The sequence below is a fragment of the Sorex fumeus genome, unplaced genomic scaffold, assembly GCF_029834395.1.
Source record: "Sorex fumeus unplaced genomic scaffold, SorFum_2.1 ptg000037l, whole genome shotgun sequence".
Taxonomy (NCBI): domain Eukaryota; kingdom Metazoa; phylum Chordata; class Mammalia; order Eulipotyphla; family Soricidae; genus Sorex; species Sorex fumeus.
In genome coordinates, this window is record NW_026606094.1 from 15,327,481 (window position 1) to 15,343,538 (window position 16,058).

Below are 16,058 nucleotides of genomic sequence, written 5' to 3' on the forward strand. Positions count from 1 at the left end.
TGCCAATGTTTTATCACTTGTGACCATGGCTGGAGCGATAGCACAGTGGGAGGGCATTTGCCTTGCGCGCAGCCAGTTTGGCGGAGCCAGGTTCGATTCCTCCGCCCCTCTCGGAGAGCCCAGCAAGCTACCAAGAGTATGTCGCCCTCATGGCAGAGCCTGGCAAGCTACCCGTGACGTATTCAATAAGCCAAACACAGTAAGAACACGTCTCAAACTGGAGATATTACTGAGCCCGCTCGAGCAAATCGATGAACAATGGGAGGATAGTGTTTTTTGGTTTGACCATGGAACCAGTCAGGGCCTCAGTGTTGTTTCCAACAATCTGGGTTAGAAAAGATGATCTGGTATCCTCTGATTCAATTGCAGTCAAAAGCTAATGGGAACGTATTCCTAAGGTAGAGGCAATTCAGCTCCGTTTACAAATCATCTCAGAGATGATCATACCCAGATACAAAATTCCAAGTTTTACAAGGAAGCACAGAAGGACATTTGATGCATTTACTTTCATGGCTTTTCCCTTTTATCTTATAATGAACACATTTAGGTGTCCAGAGAATATATAACATCAGTGGGATAATGCATCCCCAGTAGCCTATTTAACAGATTTGTGTCCCACATTTGCTACTTTATAACATACACACAAGGAAGAGTTTTTAAATGCTTCATTAAAAAGCAGTTCACGATTACACTTACCTTTTAGTCTAATGCTCCAAAGATTTGTTTTTCTGAGCTTATATATTTGCTAATGTACTAAAAGATATAATGACCAAGTACAAAAATTCTATTCTCCTAGCTGTGAAGTCAATTAAATGCAAGTTGATGATTTAAGAGAGCATTTTATGCATTACTTACCTTAATTTCCAGTACATTTTCATTGCCTATTGAGATCCTCACTGGCTTTTCAAAAGGCTTAAACACGGGATTATGTACATAAACGAGATCAAAGTATTTGGAATAGATCCCATCTAACATGAAAAAGGCCTTGGTTGTCAGGGGGAGCTGCAGATTCAGCTGTTGCAGTGAAGGAGTTGTACAGCAGATTATCTCTGAATTAGAGCGATGTTGACATGCCTATAGTAAAACACAATTACCCACTGTAAGCAGCATAAAGCTCAATGTTTTCAACAACAATAATGTTCACATTTCACTGCTTCAGATGATCAATCAAAAATGTGGCTTCTGAAAAATTCTCCACTTTACTTACTATTGAAGAACACATTCCTGGAAACATGATGTAAAATTGTCTATACAATTCAGTCCTTAAAGGAACATAGGGGTTCTCTTTCAGGAATAAATGATATTGTTCCAAATGAAGGTAGTTCTTTCCATCACGCTGGTTTCCATTAAGAAGTCAGGCCAGTCACTTGGAGGGACAGCCCTCTTGTTTGAGGAAACAGCGATGGCAGTTTGGGATCTGGACTTCAGAATCTTACAAGTCCTAATTCACAAACTGATTCTAACCCAAGCTTTGAAAACTCAGGCCAACCTCTTACTTAGAAAGTTCCCTCATTTAGGAAAGTAAGGCAGAAATGTTTTTCACCATGAGTGCCACATGATAAAGCACTTTGCCAGTTATTACACAGTTAATATTATATTATGCTTTACTATGCAATAAGGTCATTTTGTTTAGAGGAGTTTAAGCTCTCAAATATTAAGTCTAGGTTTTGCGCAAAGAACCAAGTCAGTGTCATTTATTTCTCATAATAATCCGCCGAGGAAGGTACTTGATTACCATATTTTACAGTTGAAGAAACAGAGGTTTTTTTTTTTTTTTTTTGAGCTTCCATCATCAGACAATATCACACAGCTTTGAGCAGCAGAGAGGGAAACAGTAATCCTAGGTCATGGCTCCAAAACTGTCTTACTCTTATGCTACAAGGCTTTTTGCTCACACTGTATTCTACACTGACAAGCCTTTTCCTACGCTCTCTATGTGACAAAGGCTCTGCTATTATTACTTCATGCCCTTTCATCTCTCATTTCAAATATTCCCCTTTGGAATTCTGATTTATGGAAGTTTGGAAAATGTGGTTTCCTCTTGATTGTGCTTCGACTAAGCCAGCAACAGAAAGTGGCACATTTAAGGTTAAATGGTTGAGTTTTTTTCCCCCAAGGAAAAGACAAACAAGCAACAACATCCCTTAGATTTCCTTTTTCTTTGACAAGTATAGTTGGAGATAAAACAATTACTTATGTCCACAATAGAAAAAGAACTCAGGATATACATAAAAAGCACAAACAAAGTTGGGCATTTAATATTTTCTTTTAAAAAGAATTTAAAAATTATCCTACATTTAAAGTGTATACTGTAGGTGTATTTGGAAAAGTGATATAATAATTTAGTAAAGATATGAATATTATACTTACATTAAAGTCATATTAACTCTTTGTCATCTTGTCATAAACTCTTTGTCATAAACAACTCTTTGTCATAAACACAATTTTATTATGATCACAACAATTTTCTATGTAAAACAATTTTACACAACAATTTTCTATGTAATTTTCTATGTAAAACTATGAACTTAAGCTATGAACTATAAACTATGAACTATGAACTCAGTAAGCTCCTGGCTTCTGAGACATAATGACAATAACAATAATATACATTTCGTTAAGAAAGCAATTAGCATTTTTATATAAAAAGACCCCAGTTTGTTGGACTTAAAAAAATTGTTGTAGCTAGATCAACACATCTAAGTCCAACCTGATCATGAAGCTTTATTAGTTAAAAATGTATGGGTTCAATTCATCATAGTCAGCTTCAAATTCTATAAGCAGCAGGGAATCTTGAAGGAATGCACATGTCTTTATGAACTAGTTTTCACAAACAATAGGGAAAAAGGCCCAACGAAGTTTTCATTCTTATCCAATTCTAGTGCATAGTTTTATTGTACTAGTACACTTGGGTCTAAAACAACAGATCTATTTACTACCAGATATGTAAACATATGTAAGATTTTCTTCTTCTACCATTGTTTGAATCTTTCTTTGGGGTATGTGAGTCTTATATTTCACACGTAGAAAGTTTTTAAATAAATATTTGATTACAAATGAATAAAAACCAGGAGTGCTACATGTCATCTAGTCACTTTTAATAGTATAGAATAAATTAAAACAGTAACAGTTTCTCAGATTTCTACTCTAAAACGTCTCAGCTCACACTCAAGAGAGTTACTTTTATGGTTAATCTGATTTGGTTATTGAACAATGTTTAGCTTGGTTGTGGAGAAGTGATGCCCTTTAAATTAATAGCAGTGGTATCCTAACTTTGTTTGTGGCCATGTGTGAGGGGATTGGTTTCAAAGCTTTCTACTTCATGAGGTGACTCCCTGGAGTACAATCTCTCAGGAATATGATAAAAATCTAATAACACTCTTCGAGGTGATGCAATGTGGCTGATTGAGAAGGTCAAGAAAAATCTCATTTGAGATGACCTTATTGTTTTGTGATCTGGCTTGACATTTTTAGCCCCAAATTGGTTTTTGTAATTAAAGAACACTGTGGCGTTAGTCTTCGAGAAACGTTGGATGGGAAAAGTGAAAGGGAGTGCTGTAATTTAATCTATCACCTGCCCAATCAAGACCCTGCTTGAGAGGGGGCATTTGAAACTTTGATTCTAAGTGTAGTGCACAAGTCCAACTAGATTGGTCGATAACTGACTTAAAAAAAGCAACAAAGATATGAAATATTTGCAAATAATTCAATTTTCCTAGGCGCTAAACTAAAAGCACCATTTTAATGTGACATAATTTATTATTTGTTAGAGCACAAAGTGGTCACTTTGAAATTTTTTTTTGTTTTGTTTTAGTATGCAAGTGGGCATGCTTGGAGGGGCTATTGTTGGCTGTGTGCTGCGGAGAAAATGTTGACTCTGAACCTCCCTCAATGTAGAGCATGTACTTAGCCTGCTGGGCTATCTCTCCAGGTCACTTTTCAGGAGGCATTCATTTAAATTTTGACTGACATTAGAAATAAAAGAAGGAAAGAGAGGAAACATTAAAAAACAAACCATGCATACTCTAGGGAATAAGTATTCCAACGCTCTTTCTTATTGCTTGATAATATGCTAACAAAGGGATAAGAAGAGTGATAAGAAGGGGAGGAGAAAACATCCTGTGCCTGTGAATTAGACAGACAAAGATATTGCAAGATTAAAGGTTTTATCCAGGGATTTTATTAAAACAGAGGGCTTGTTCATTTATGGTGCTTTAAAACAGAATGAATAGGAAAATAATAAGAAAAAAAATGTTTGCATCTCTCCAGAATTCTTATGTGAAACTGGAACCCTGATGTAATGGTACTTGGAGGTGGGGCTTTAGGATTCTCTGAGATCAGTCCCCTAACAGGAGCAGACAAAGAGAGCTTGCTTCCCTTTCCTCTTTCTGCCAAGTGATGGTGTAGTGAGTGACTATCAGACCAGGAAGAGCAACAACTTCGTCAGAAATGCCTGATACCTGTTGATATCTCAATCCTATCCTCCCGCCTTCCCTCCCTCACCAGCCTCCAGAAATATAGAAAATAAGTGGTGTCTAAACCACACAGTCTATGGTTTTTTTTTTAAATAGAAGATAGGAACTGACATAATTTGCATTAGTCCCATTTTTTAAGCATCCCTTTTCCATTCCTCTGTTGTTTCTGTGGTTATGATGGGGGGAGCACACAGATTTGATTGTGATGCTCACCAGGGGCTGCAGATTGGGCTGCAGTGTTTGCTATGGTGCTTGCAGGCTGTTACACTCATTTAGTTGTGGTGCTTTCACAGCATTCTGTCTTATGGTACTAGGATCTCTGACAGCAGAGCTGCTGGTCACAAACAGCAGCAGTGCCAGGATTACACTCAGTGCATGTGGTGGCAATGGAGCGCAAACTCACTCATGGCCTCAGGTACTGTCTATAAACATTGCTTAAGGCTGGGGGTGGGGGTTATAGCAGCAATGAGTTGGAGGTCATGTCTTCATTCACAACACCTTGAACATTGAGCTAAGAGTAGCTGGCAACATCGCTAGAGGTAGCCCCCAAATCAAAATAGCAACAACAGGACAGTTAACAGGACAGAATGAATGTTAAGGAATGTGCAGAAGGTTTGAGGTCGTGTTTTATTTATTTTTTTGCTTTTTGGGGGGGGGGGGTCACACCCAGCGATACTCAGGGGTGACTCCTGGCTCTGCACTCAGGAATTACCCCTGGCAGTGCTTGGGGGACCATATGGGTTGCTGGGGGATTGAACTCGGGTTGGCTGCGTGGAAGGCAAACACCCTACCCAATGTACTATCGCTCCAGCCCCTGAGGTTGTGTTTTAAGGAAAGGAATCTGATCAGACTATTGTTATAAAAAAACTTTAAATTACATCCGCAGAATTGTTCTAGCACTTTTTCTGGCAAGATCTTAATCACTTATCACTTAACTTCCCGTTAGTCCTCGATTTGCTTGAGCAGGCGCCAGTAACGTCTCCATTTGTCCCTGTCGCGTGCTACTGTAGCCCAATGGCATCTGTTCGCTCCGGGAACATGAAGGGCCTCAAACCAATTGTTCAGGATCTTGACGAAGAAGTCTGACCATCTGGTAAGTGGGCGGCCACGCGGTCTTTTGACATCCCGTGGAATCCAGTCGGTAACAGCTCTAGTCCAGTGGTGTCTTTAAATCTCATTACGTGACCATCCCATCTGATTTTCGACACCTTGGCAAATGAGACAGCAAATGATTCTTGATCGTCAACGGATGTCAGAACTCCGGATTCTTTCTCTCATTTGAGTGAAACGTGATATTCCAAGCATAGCTCTTTCTATTCTTCTTTGGGAGACCTGAATAGTGTTCTCATCTTGTTTGCGTAGGGCCCAGATCTCTGAGGCATATGTTAATGCAGGAAGAACAGTGGAATCAAAGAGATGTGCCCGGAGCCGGAGGTTCTTCATCCTCTTAGCTATTTCTTCGACGTTCTTGAAGGTGTTCCAAGCCGCTCTCTTCCTCCTGCGAAGCTAGGGTGCCAGGTCATTTGTCATGTTGACCTCTCGACCTAGGTACACATAGCTGTTGCATTCGGAGATGGTCGTTCCATTGAGAGCGAATGGGGCATCAGGAACAAGGCTGTTTCTCATAAACATTGTCTTCGTAAGATTTAGCTGTAGTCCTACCTTTCCACACTCACGGTCAAAGTCGGCCAGCATTTGTGCCGCTTGGCTGATGTTTGGTGTTATTAAAACAATGTCATCAGCAAAGCGGAGGTGGTGTAGTTGCCGACCATCTATCTTCACTCCCATTCCTTCCCATTCTAGTCGTCGCATGATGTTCTCAAGGGTGGCATTGAAGAGTTTCGGTGAAATGGTATCACCCTGCCGCACCCCTCTCTTGACATCAACGATCACTTCTTTGTAGAATGGTGAGATCCTGGTAGTGAATCCGCAATATAGCTCACGGAGAATCCTGATGTATTGGGCTTGAATGCCCTGATTGGCTAGGGCTTCAATGACCACTTCCGTCTCAACAGAATCAAAGGCCTTCTTTAAATCAATGAATGTTAAACAGAGCGGCATCTTGAAGTCCCGAGAAACCTCAATGAGCTTGGTTATCGTGTGGATATGGTCGATGGTGCTGAATCCTTTGCGGAACCCGGCTTGCTCGCATGGTTGTCCTTCATCTAGTGTTCTGCCAATCCTATTTAGGATGACTTGAGTGAACAACTTGTAGATGACAGACAATAGGCAGATCAGGCGATAGTTGCCAATGTCATGGATGTCTCCCTTCTTGAACAGTAGTACAGTCCTGCTGGTTTTCCATTGGGACGGAACCTTGCATTCAGACAGGTAGCGAGCGAAGAGTCGAGCCAGTGTATTGATGAGTACTGACGGCAGGTTCTTCAGGTGTTTAGGTCTGACCTTGTCTGGGCCAGGTGCTGTTTGTTTCTTTACCGACGAAATGGCGTGTCGGATTTCGGAAGGGAGAACGTTGGGAACGACATATCCATCCTGTGGAATTTGGTATGTCGGCAAGTGGACATGGCTATTGAAGAGATTTGAGTAGAAGTCATGGATAATCTTCTCCATTGCCATTCTGGAGGATGTGATGGATCCATCAGTACGTCGGAGGGCAGTCATCTTGGTCTTATAGTTGGCGAAGGACAAGCGGGCGTTACGAATACTTTTCTCGGCTTCTGCCGCATCTACCAGTACTTCTGCTCTTCTCTCTTTGAGGTCTTCCTTGATCAGGTGGCAAGATCTATGGAAAAGATATTATCTGGACTCCTGCTACAGTGCTCTTAGATAACGGAATTCTACAAAAGTTGCCAGAAATCAAGGGTTTTTCAAATGGGATTAAATGAATTAGACATGCTAAACTGCATACTGGACTCCTGGTAGTAGTGCTCTTATAAATGGGAAGTAAAGGTTTTCCAATATCAGATTGAATTAGTTAAACATGATGCTAAATTCTAAAAAAAAAAATAGCAACAATAGTAACAAAACGCTACTGAATTGGTAATCATCACTTGTGGATAAATATTTCTGTAAGTGTATGTGTGTTTTCACAATGTTAGCTGGACACCAGAGAACGTCAGTTGTTAAAGGTAAAGGTAAAGGCCCTCCCGTTGATCGTCGATTTGCTCGAGCGGGCCCAGTAACGTCTCCATTGGAGACTTTGTTGTTACTGTGTCTGGCATATCGAATACTCTCGGTAGCTTGCCGGGCTCTCCGAGAGGGGCGGAGGAATCGAACTCGGGTCGGCCATGTTGGCCGCTTTTAAGGCGAACGCCCTACCCACTGTGCTATCGCTCCAGCAATTTACTACTTGACCTATGCTATGGGGAAGATGACAAGCAAACACTAAAAGTGAAACTGAAATGTTCCAAGTACCCCTAGAGGCACAGGCAGAGGCAGATAAAGCATTTTGAAGCCCAGAGGACTTACCACTGTAAAGTTCCTTCCTGCTTCGTTTACAGTTATCACCATTCTCAGGACACTAACCGAATTCAGATTTTTTCCAACACCTGTTATTGTGCTCCCACCACTGGTAAGGGAAAACAGAAAAGTAGTATGACTGAAGAGGTTCTTTCCCTGTCTTGTCTTTTAGGGAAGAAGTAAAATTAAATCACATGTAGAGATTGCCAAGTGACATTGAAGTTTCGTGGTAATTCATTTTCTGGAAATATTTTGTTTAGTTATATGAATCTTTGATTCATATATAAATATGAATTCAAATTCATATTACACAAGCTAAAGAAAAGCATTTATCTTCGTTTGGTTTTTTTTTTTTGGGGGGGGGGGCACAATGAGCAATGCTCAGGGCTTACTCCTGGCTCTGAACTCTGGGATCAGTCCTGAAGGTGCTCAAAGGAACCATATGGGGTCCTGGGAATTGACCCATGCTGGCTGCATTCAAGGAAAATGCCCTACTTCCTGTACTATATCTCCAGCTCTGCATTAACCTTTTTTATTCAGTGAATATGAAAAATAATATTTTTCTCAAAAATCAAACTTAACTGTGAATGTTTCACTAAAATAATGAAAACAAGGCAAACTGAACAGGATCCAATGAGATAGTGATTTAAAGGGAATATGAAAAGCTGGTGTAAAGCAGTAATGCAAAAGTACAATGAAGAATGAAGAAAAAAAGTATGATTTCACACTGGGCACTAAGGTTAGTGTGGAATTGACAAGTTTGTAATAAGTATATAAATCTTATGGAGCCACATTCAATTGCTTTACTAAAATCTATTTAAAATGTAACAGAACAGGGTAAAATGCTTCTTGGCATGGACCAGCATTGAAAAAAAGCAATTTGTACTCAGAATCTAAATGTAGTTATCACTCCTAAATTAGAAAGACAGCCTTCAAAAGCAATACTACAGTTAAGTCAGAGACAAAATGACAATTCTTCTTGACAACTTGATGGGAAAATCATGTTATGTTCATTATTTTCTTATACCCATTAGAAGCTTTTACTCACCTGATAAAAGATTTGGTTGGGTGAATTTCATAGACAATGGGGTCATCGCGGTAACTGAAGCTGTCTGTCTCTCGGTTGGCTAAGTCAATTTTCAGTTTAACCGGAAACTCAGTTGAAGTGGTTTGGGCTGGGGTATAACACTCGAGAGTGCTATCTGACACACTGAATTTAAAAAAAATTAAGAACTGTGGCTATTAAAGATACACACAGTTAAGAATTACATTCATAATCAAAAGGGTACCACTCAATGGTTTCTAAATGAGATTTTCCTGTTGTTGTCTACAAAAAAAGCTCATTCTGATGCAGGCAGTTTACATTCAACTGCATCCCAAACAGCTTGTTTTGTAGGCAAATCGTCTTTGACCTTAAAACATTTGAGGTTCTTAAGCAATTTCTAGAGTCTTTTACAATTTGAATACATTGAACTGCAAGAAACAGAACCACCTTCCCAATCCTGTCTCTCTGTTATTCCTTTTTCCTCTCTCCAAATTTAATTAGTCTAATTGTAAATCTTTTTCTTTCCAACAAAATTGCTAATTAATTCATTGTCAATGATCAGAAATCACAGCTCATATCATATCTGGGATACTAATACTTGACAACAGAGGAAGTAGATATAAAAATAAATCTAGAAATGGAATTATTAAAGAATATGGGAGGGACAGGAAAATCAATAGTGGTTAATAGACAGATTTAGACTTTTGTGTGTGGGGTATATGCATGTGGGTGTGTGTTTGGGGGTCACACCTGGCAGTGGCGTGGATTGAAAAGGGGTCAGTCACATGCAAGGCAAGCACCTTAACCCATGTGCTATCTTTCCGGTCCTCAGCATTTGGGAGGGAGAAATTTCAGTCAGCAGGAAATAAACATTTTGATTTTTCTTCACAAGTTAAAGACATAATTTCCCTCAGTTTACTAGTACAAATATTAATCCAATAGGTCAGTGCCATGAAAGTTTACCACACCTTTTTAGGGTACACGTTTTTCCACCAATTGAAATGTGTCTAGAATTTCCACTGTTGAGGTATTTTCCAGTTAGAGTAAGTAAAGTACTGCCAGTCTGAGGACCATAACTTGGAGAAATACTTGTTATTACAGGATCCTGAATGGGAGAGAAAAACAAAATAGAATATCTTGTTAATGTATTTAGAATTAAAAGATTAATTAACAAATATATTTATTCATAAGAATAATACTTATACTTACAACATAAGAAAATGTACTATATTGTGCAGCCTCTCGACCATTTGAAACAGTTAGTGACATATTAAAATGTTCACTGACTGAAGGACCAACTGTGCATTTCAACCTGAAAAAGCCAAAGTTCAGTATGTTATAAATTCAAAGGCATTTTCTGGTTTGCCTATTCTATCTGCAAGGACATTAACTTTAAATTGCTAGGTGACTACTGTGAATAACAAGCAGATTCATGGTAAGAAAGAGAACTAACAGTTTATGTAACTAATTCTGTGTCATTATGATAAAGTTTGTATTGACCATATTGTAGCATTCATACTGACAAAATAAAAATTATTAAACCTTATCAATACAGATCGTATAAACTATAGCATTCATGAAAATCAAAGTCAAATCCTATAAAATCACAGGCATAAGGTTTGGCATATTTTATTTAAGATAAGTCAATTGGCATATTAGCAGCATGTAAAACAATGGCTCATGAAATAAGACAAATCTCGAAGTATGTAAACAGGTATATCTTGGTGTTTGTATTTTTTGTGCACTTATTTAAATTACTTGAGATTTAAGTAATTAAAACTATGCTGAACTTTCCTTATAACTATTTTTAATTAGAAATCTTATGATACTGAAAAGGTATAAATATACATTGCTTTATGCATATATATATATGAGACATTTCGAAGAACAGAATGAATTATGTTTCACTTTTACAGGCTTTAATTTACCAGCAATGAGTAAGAAATTACAAGTTTCTAGAAGAAATAGGTATGATACTAGTTGAGGTTCTGCTTCCCGTAAAATGAGTAGATTTAGATTTTTTTGTAACTCTGAAGGAATTCTATTAGGCACTAAATAGTCACCCATAGGATGGGTTTTACCACACAGCTTCAATTATTTGGTTGTTGGCACTACATGATAATTAATAAATTCTAAATTCTATGCATTATAGGAGTCAGCTCTTTGTTTTTGTTTTCCACTGTTCTACACTAACTAAACAGACTTTGGGGTTGAGTAGAGCAGGTTTTGGGCCAAGAGCTGATTGACCAGATATTATTCAGTGATAGACTAACATTCAATTACTGAATTGATTTTGTTTCTTAGTAGATAAAACCAGAAATATCATCTATGTAAAATAGGAATGGTATCTTTAAGGGGAACATTTAGAATATCTTCTACTTAGAATATTTTAAATACAAAACAGAATTGAAAGTTCCAGAATTTGGGAAAGGCAAATTATTATTAGTTTCTCTTTTTGGGAGGGTGGTAGTTAAATAGTTTTATTTAGGAAAATATAAGAAAGAAAAGAAACAGAGAGAGAAAGAGAGAGAGAGAGAGAGAGAGAGAGAGAGAGAGAGAGAGAGAGAGAGAGAGAGAAGAGTCCTATTAAGTAGAGAAATATCATACTATGAATTGGGATACCTTGGTAGCTGCAGAATGGAGTGCCAGATACACTGCTTATTACGACATCAATAAAACTTAATGTCACTTTAAATTAATCCCCCCAAAATAAGTCTTAAATATCATATAGCTACTTTACTACATTAGAACGTGAATTCCAAAGGATTCTATATTGAGCTATTTACTTTTTTCTTTATAGAAAAACCTTTTAAAAACTCTCTATTTGAAGACTTTAAAGATGAATTAACCAAAGCTTGTACCATTTTTTCAATTTTACAGTTTCTGAATAATCATCCCCAAAATGGACAAAAAAAACCTTCTCAGACTTTATGTTCATCATCTAGGTTGTATTGCTTTTCCCTCTCCTTAATCCTGCTAAGCAAATTGGATTAAAAAAAACAAAGAAAAAATCCATAAGGTGTATGATGGAACAAGACTTCTTTAATTCAAGAGACGGAGCTTGGGGGCAATTTTTACAATTATTCATTCAAAAACTGAACCTCTTTCTAACCACACTCTAGCAAGTCAATTTAGGATCCTTACATATTTGTTGTGCTCTCACTCAAGGTTAACGTGCAACTCTCATTTCCAAGGAAAACCTTGGTTTTCTTTATATCGAATTTATTATTCCTCCGGAATCCAAAGTCCCAGCCACATACTGTCAATGTTGTTCCTCCTTCAAGAGGCGCACTGGTTGGGAAAACCTACAAGGAAAACATGGAACTTTTCAAAAACTCTATTATATGTTGCTATCTTTCACATGTGAAAACAACAAATTATGTACTCTTCACAGTCTCAAACTTTTCAATTCTGTATCTATAAAAGTTGAAAATTTCATCAAAAGTAAAAGGGTGGCAAATTTCAGAGATTTAGGCATAAGCATTAAAACTAGGAATTAAGCTTCCTTAAGACCCAGTAATTCAGCTTTAGGGCATCCACAACAAAGGTACTATTGCCCTATTACTATTGCACTATCACAAGGGTGACTGCTGTGAATAACAAGCAGATTCATGATAAGAAATAGCACTAAGAGTTATGTAATTCTGTGTTATTAGGCTGAAGTTTATACTGATCATATTGCAGCATAAATACCGACAAAATAGAAATTGTTAAACTTTATCAATACAGATCATATAAACTATAGCATTCATGAAAATCAAAGTCAAATCTTATAAAATCAAAGGCATAAAGTTTAGAATATTTTATTTAAGATAAGTCAATTGGCATATTAGTAGCATGTAAAACAATGGCTCATGACAAATAAGACAAATCTCTTTATTAAAGTATGTAAACAGGTATATCTGTGTGTTTGTATTTTTTGCGCCTTTTTTTTGTGATGAAGAAGTCTGACTTCTTCATCAAGATCATGAACGATCGGTTTGAGGCTCTTCATGTTCCCAGAGCGAACAGATGCCATTGGGCTACACTAGCATGCGACAGGGACAAATGGAGATGTTACTGGTGCCCACTCGAGCAAATCGACGACTAACGGGAAGTTAAGTGATTAAGTGATTATTTTTTTGTGACTACTATTAGTAGTCACTAATACACTATTTCAAAAAGATATTTGTGCTCCTATGTTTATTGGCAGCACTATTCACAACAGCCAAGATCATGAAATTTGCTGCTTTGTGGGTGGGACTCGTGGGTATCCTGCTGAGTGAAGTCAGTCAGACAGAGGGCAGATACAGAATGATCTCTCTCATATTTAGGGTAGAAGGAAACACAGGAAGGGACCAACAAATAGTCCAAGTAAAAAGTAAAAAGAACCTAGAAGTTGGTCTACAGAACTGAGCTTAATCAGGGATGGGGAGAAGGAGGGAGAGACCATAAGCCAGTTGAGGAGGGAAGCAGACTTTGGAGAGGGTGTGGTGTTTGAGTGCTGCATGCATGTAGCTATCATGAAACTTGTAAATCCCAGTGCTCCAAATACAATTGATGAAAAAAAGAAAAGATCTGATACAACAAATTATTTTCAGAAGACCCAGAGATAAAACAGCTTATTCATTCTCCATAACAATGAAAGATCCTCTTGGATCACTCCTCTAAAGTGAATTTGTTTTGCTAATACCCAAGGACAGTAGAAACAAGGGCCAGGAAGATGACTGGCACACAGCTGGAAGCTTGCCACAAGGGGGGTGGTCAGTTAGAATAGAGAAGGGACCATTCTGACAATGACAGTTGGGAATGATAACTATGAACGGGAACTGAGTGCTGAGTGATGACAGGAGAAAAAGGATACACATGATAATCTTTCAGTACATGTATTGCAAACCATAATGACCAAAAGAAGAGAGAGAGAGAGGAGAGAGAGAGGGAGAGAGAGAGAGAGAGAGAGAGAGAGAGAGAGAGAGAGAGAGAGAGAGAGAGAGAGAGAGAGTGTACCTGGCATAAAGACAGACTGGGGGTCGGGGGTGGTGGAAGGAGGGAAACTGGGGACATCATTGATAGTGGAAAATGTACACTGTGATGGCACAGATGTTGGAAGACTGTACGATAGAAACCCAATCATGAATAACTTTGTAACTGTATTTTATGGTAGTACTGTAGCACTCTCCTCCCGTTGTTCATCGATTTGCTCGAACAGGCCTAGTAACGTCTCCATTTTGAGACTTGTTGTTACTGTGTTTGGCATATTGAATATATCATGGGGAGCTTGCCAGGCTTTGCCGCGCAGGCGAGATACTCTCGATAGTTTGCCAGGCTCTCCGAGAGGGGAAGACGAATCGAACCCAGCTCGGCCGGGCTGGCTGCGTGCAAGGCAAACGCCCTACTGCTGTGTGTGTTTCACGGTAATTGAATAAAAAATAAATTTAAAAAAATTATGTGAATTTTTTTGTAGAAATCTCTGGGTTGGATAAGACACATTTTGGGACCAAACATATATGCTTATCACTCACTCAGAGACTTCCAGATAAAGGTAAAGGTAAAGGCCCTCCCGTTGATCGTCGATTTGCTCGAGCGGGCCCAGTAACGTCTCCATTGGAGACTTTGTTGTTACTGTGTCTGGCATATCGAATACTCTCGGTAGCTTGCCGGGCTCTCCGAGAGGGGCGGAGGAATCGAACTCGGGTCGGCCATGTTGGCCGCTTGTAAGGCGAACGCCCTACCCGCCCTGCTAAACATTTTTTTGATAAGCACTAAAAACCAAGTACCAATGTCTGCTGTGCCATGGTCACCAGCTGGGTGTGTGCTGCATTCTCGTTGCTATGGTATTCCCAGTTCAGAAAAGAAGCTATGCAGTAAAAATAACTCCAACATCCAGTATTTTCACAGTTGCATTCAGCAGCCCTCAATACGGTTTCTCAATGCATACCTGCCATTCATTCATCTTTTCATAAGTCCACCATGGTGCTATGTACCACGTAAGAAAATCTATACCTATGTACTTGTGAATTCATACTACCCATTTACAAGTTTTCTTTTTTTATTCAGATATGGTCACTATTTCAGGTAGTCTAGGTGGTCAACTACAGCTAAATTTTCTTTAAAAATATGATGCAATGTTGGGGCCGGAGTGATAGTACTGTGGGTAAGGTGTTTATGTTGCACACAGCTGGTTTGGGTTCGATCCCTGGCATCCCATATGGCCCCCGAGCACTTCCAGGAGTTATTCCTAAGTGCAGAGCAAGGAGTAACCCAAAGCATTGCTGGGTGTGGCCCAAAAAGTAAAAAAAAAAGGTATGCTTAATATATTCAATATGATAATTCTATTAGAAAATGAGAAAAACAATTGGAGACAGACCAACTGTGGACTGCACTGTAGTGATGTTTCCAATGATCTCCCTGAGCACTATTTTGCAGCTCCTTTGTAGGACTGATGTTTTTCCTCTCAGGTTCAATGTTCAATAAACAAGTGGTTCATTTAATTTTTGTGAGCAAATTTTTGTGTATAGAATATAAACTTTGAATTTACTAGTTAAACTGGCATCTGTGACATAGGAGAGAATTCAGTGCTTATGAAGTCTTTAAGGCAACAGATCTTGGGCTAAAACTATTAAAACAAATTTCCAAGTTAAAAATAAGCTTCTTCTCAGCACCTCTGTGACAACTGAGAAAGGAAATGCTCTTTTGGGGGGGATATATTGTAAATTGTGCTGTAAAGTACAATGGTGGGAAAACATAGCACCACTATAGAGGCAACTCAAATAACCCAGTAAAGGTTATTTGCTGAAGACCAGTGAGTGAAAGTCTAAAAGTAACTTCTACCATTTAGATGGGCATTTTAACAAAATTCTAATTTGTAAACATTCCCAACCCTCCTAAGTAAATAATCACACACCAATGTCTTTACTTCCCCTTGTTATCAAACCCCTTTAAAGTCTTAGCTTAATGCTTTTATGATAGCTATTTTACCCATAAAATCCATTACACAGTTGTGCCATTCATGAAAACTTACCTCGCCCAAGTCTAGCCAAATGAGAACTGCTGGGGAGGGGAGGGGGTAGAGGGGGAAATCTGTTTATTATTATGCTAGAAATTCAGTAGGAGAGAACAAGACATCGACCCCTCTGGGA

The 16,058-nt window shown here is 38.6% G+C and overlaps 1 protein-coding gene across 1 annotated transcript in view; it reads right to left on the reverse strand.

Moving 5' to 3' along the window:
* Positions 1-16,058, reverse strand: part of MET (MET proto-oncogene, receptor tyrosine kinase) — a 129,889-nt gene that overhangs the window by 28,369 nt on the left and 85,462 nt on the right. Inside the window, exons 6-11 of the mRNA XM_056118305.1 lie at positions 12,085-12,245; positions 10,150-10,252; positions 9,909-10,045; positions 8,944-9,105; positions 7,905-8,004; positions 856-1,074 (exon numbers count right to left, since the gene is read on the reverse strand). Of these exons, the coding sequence (XP_055974280.1) occupies positions 856-1,074; positions 7,905-8,004; positions 8,944-9,105; positions 9,909-10,045; positions 10,150-10,252; positions 12,085-12,245 (882 nt within the window). The remainder of the gene's footprint in view (positions 1-855; positions 1,075-7,904; positions 8,005-8,943; positions 9,106-9,908; positions 10,046-10,149; positions 10,253-12,084; positions 12,246-16,058) is intronic.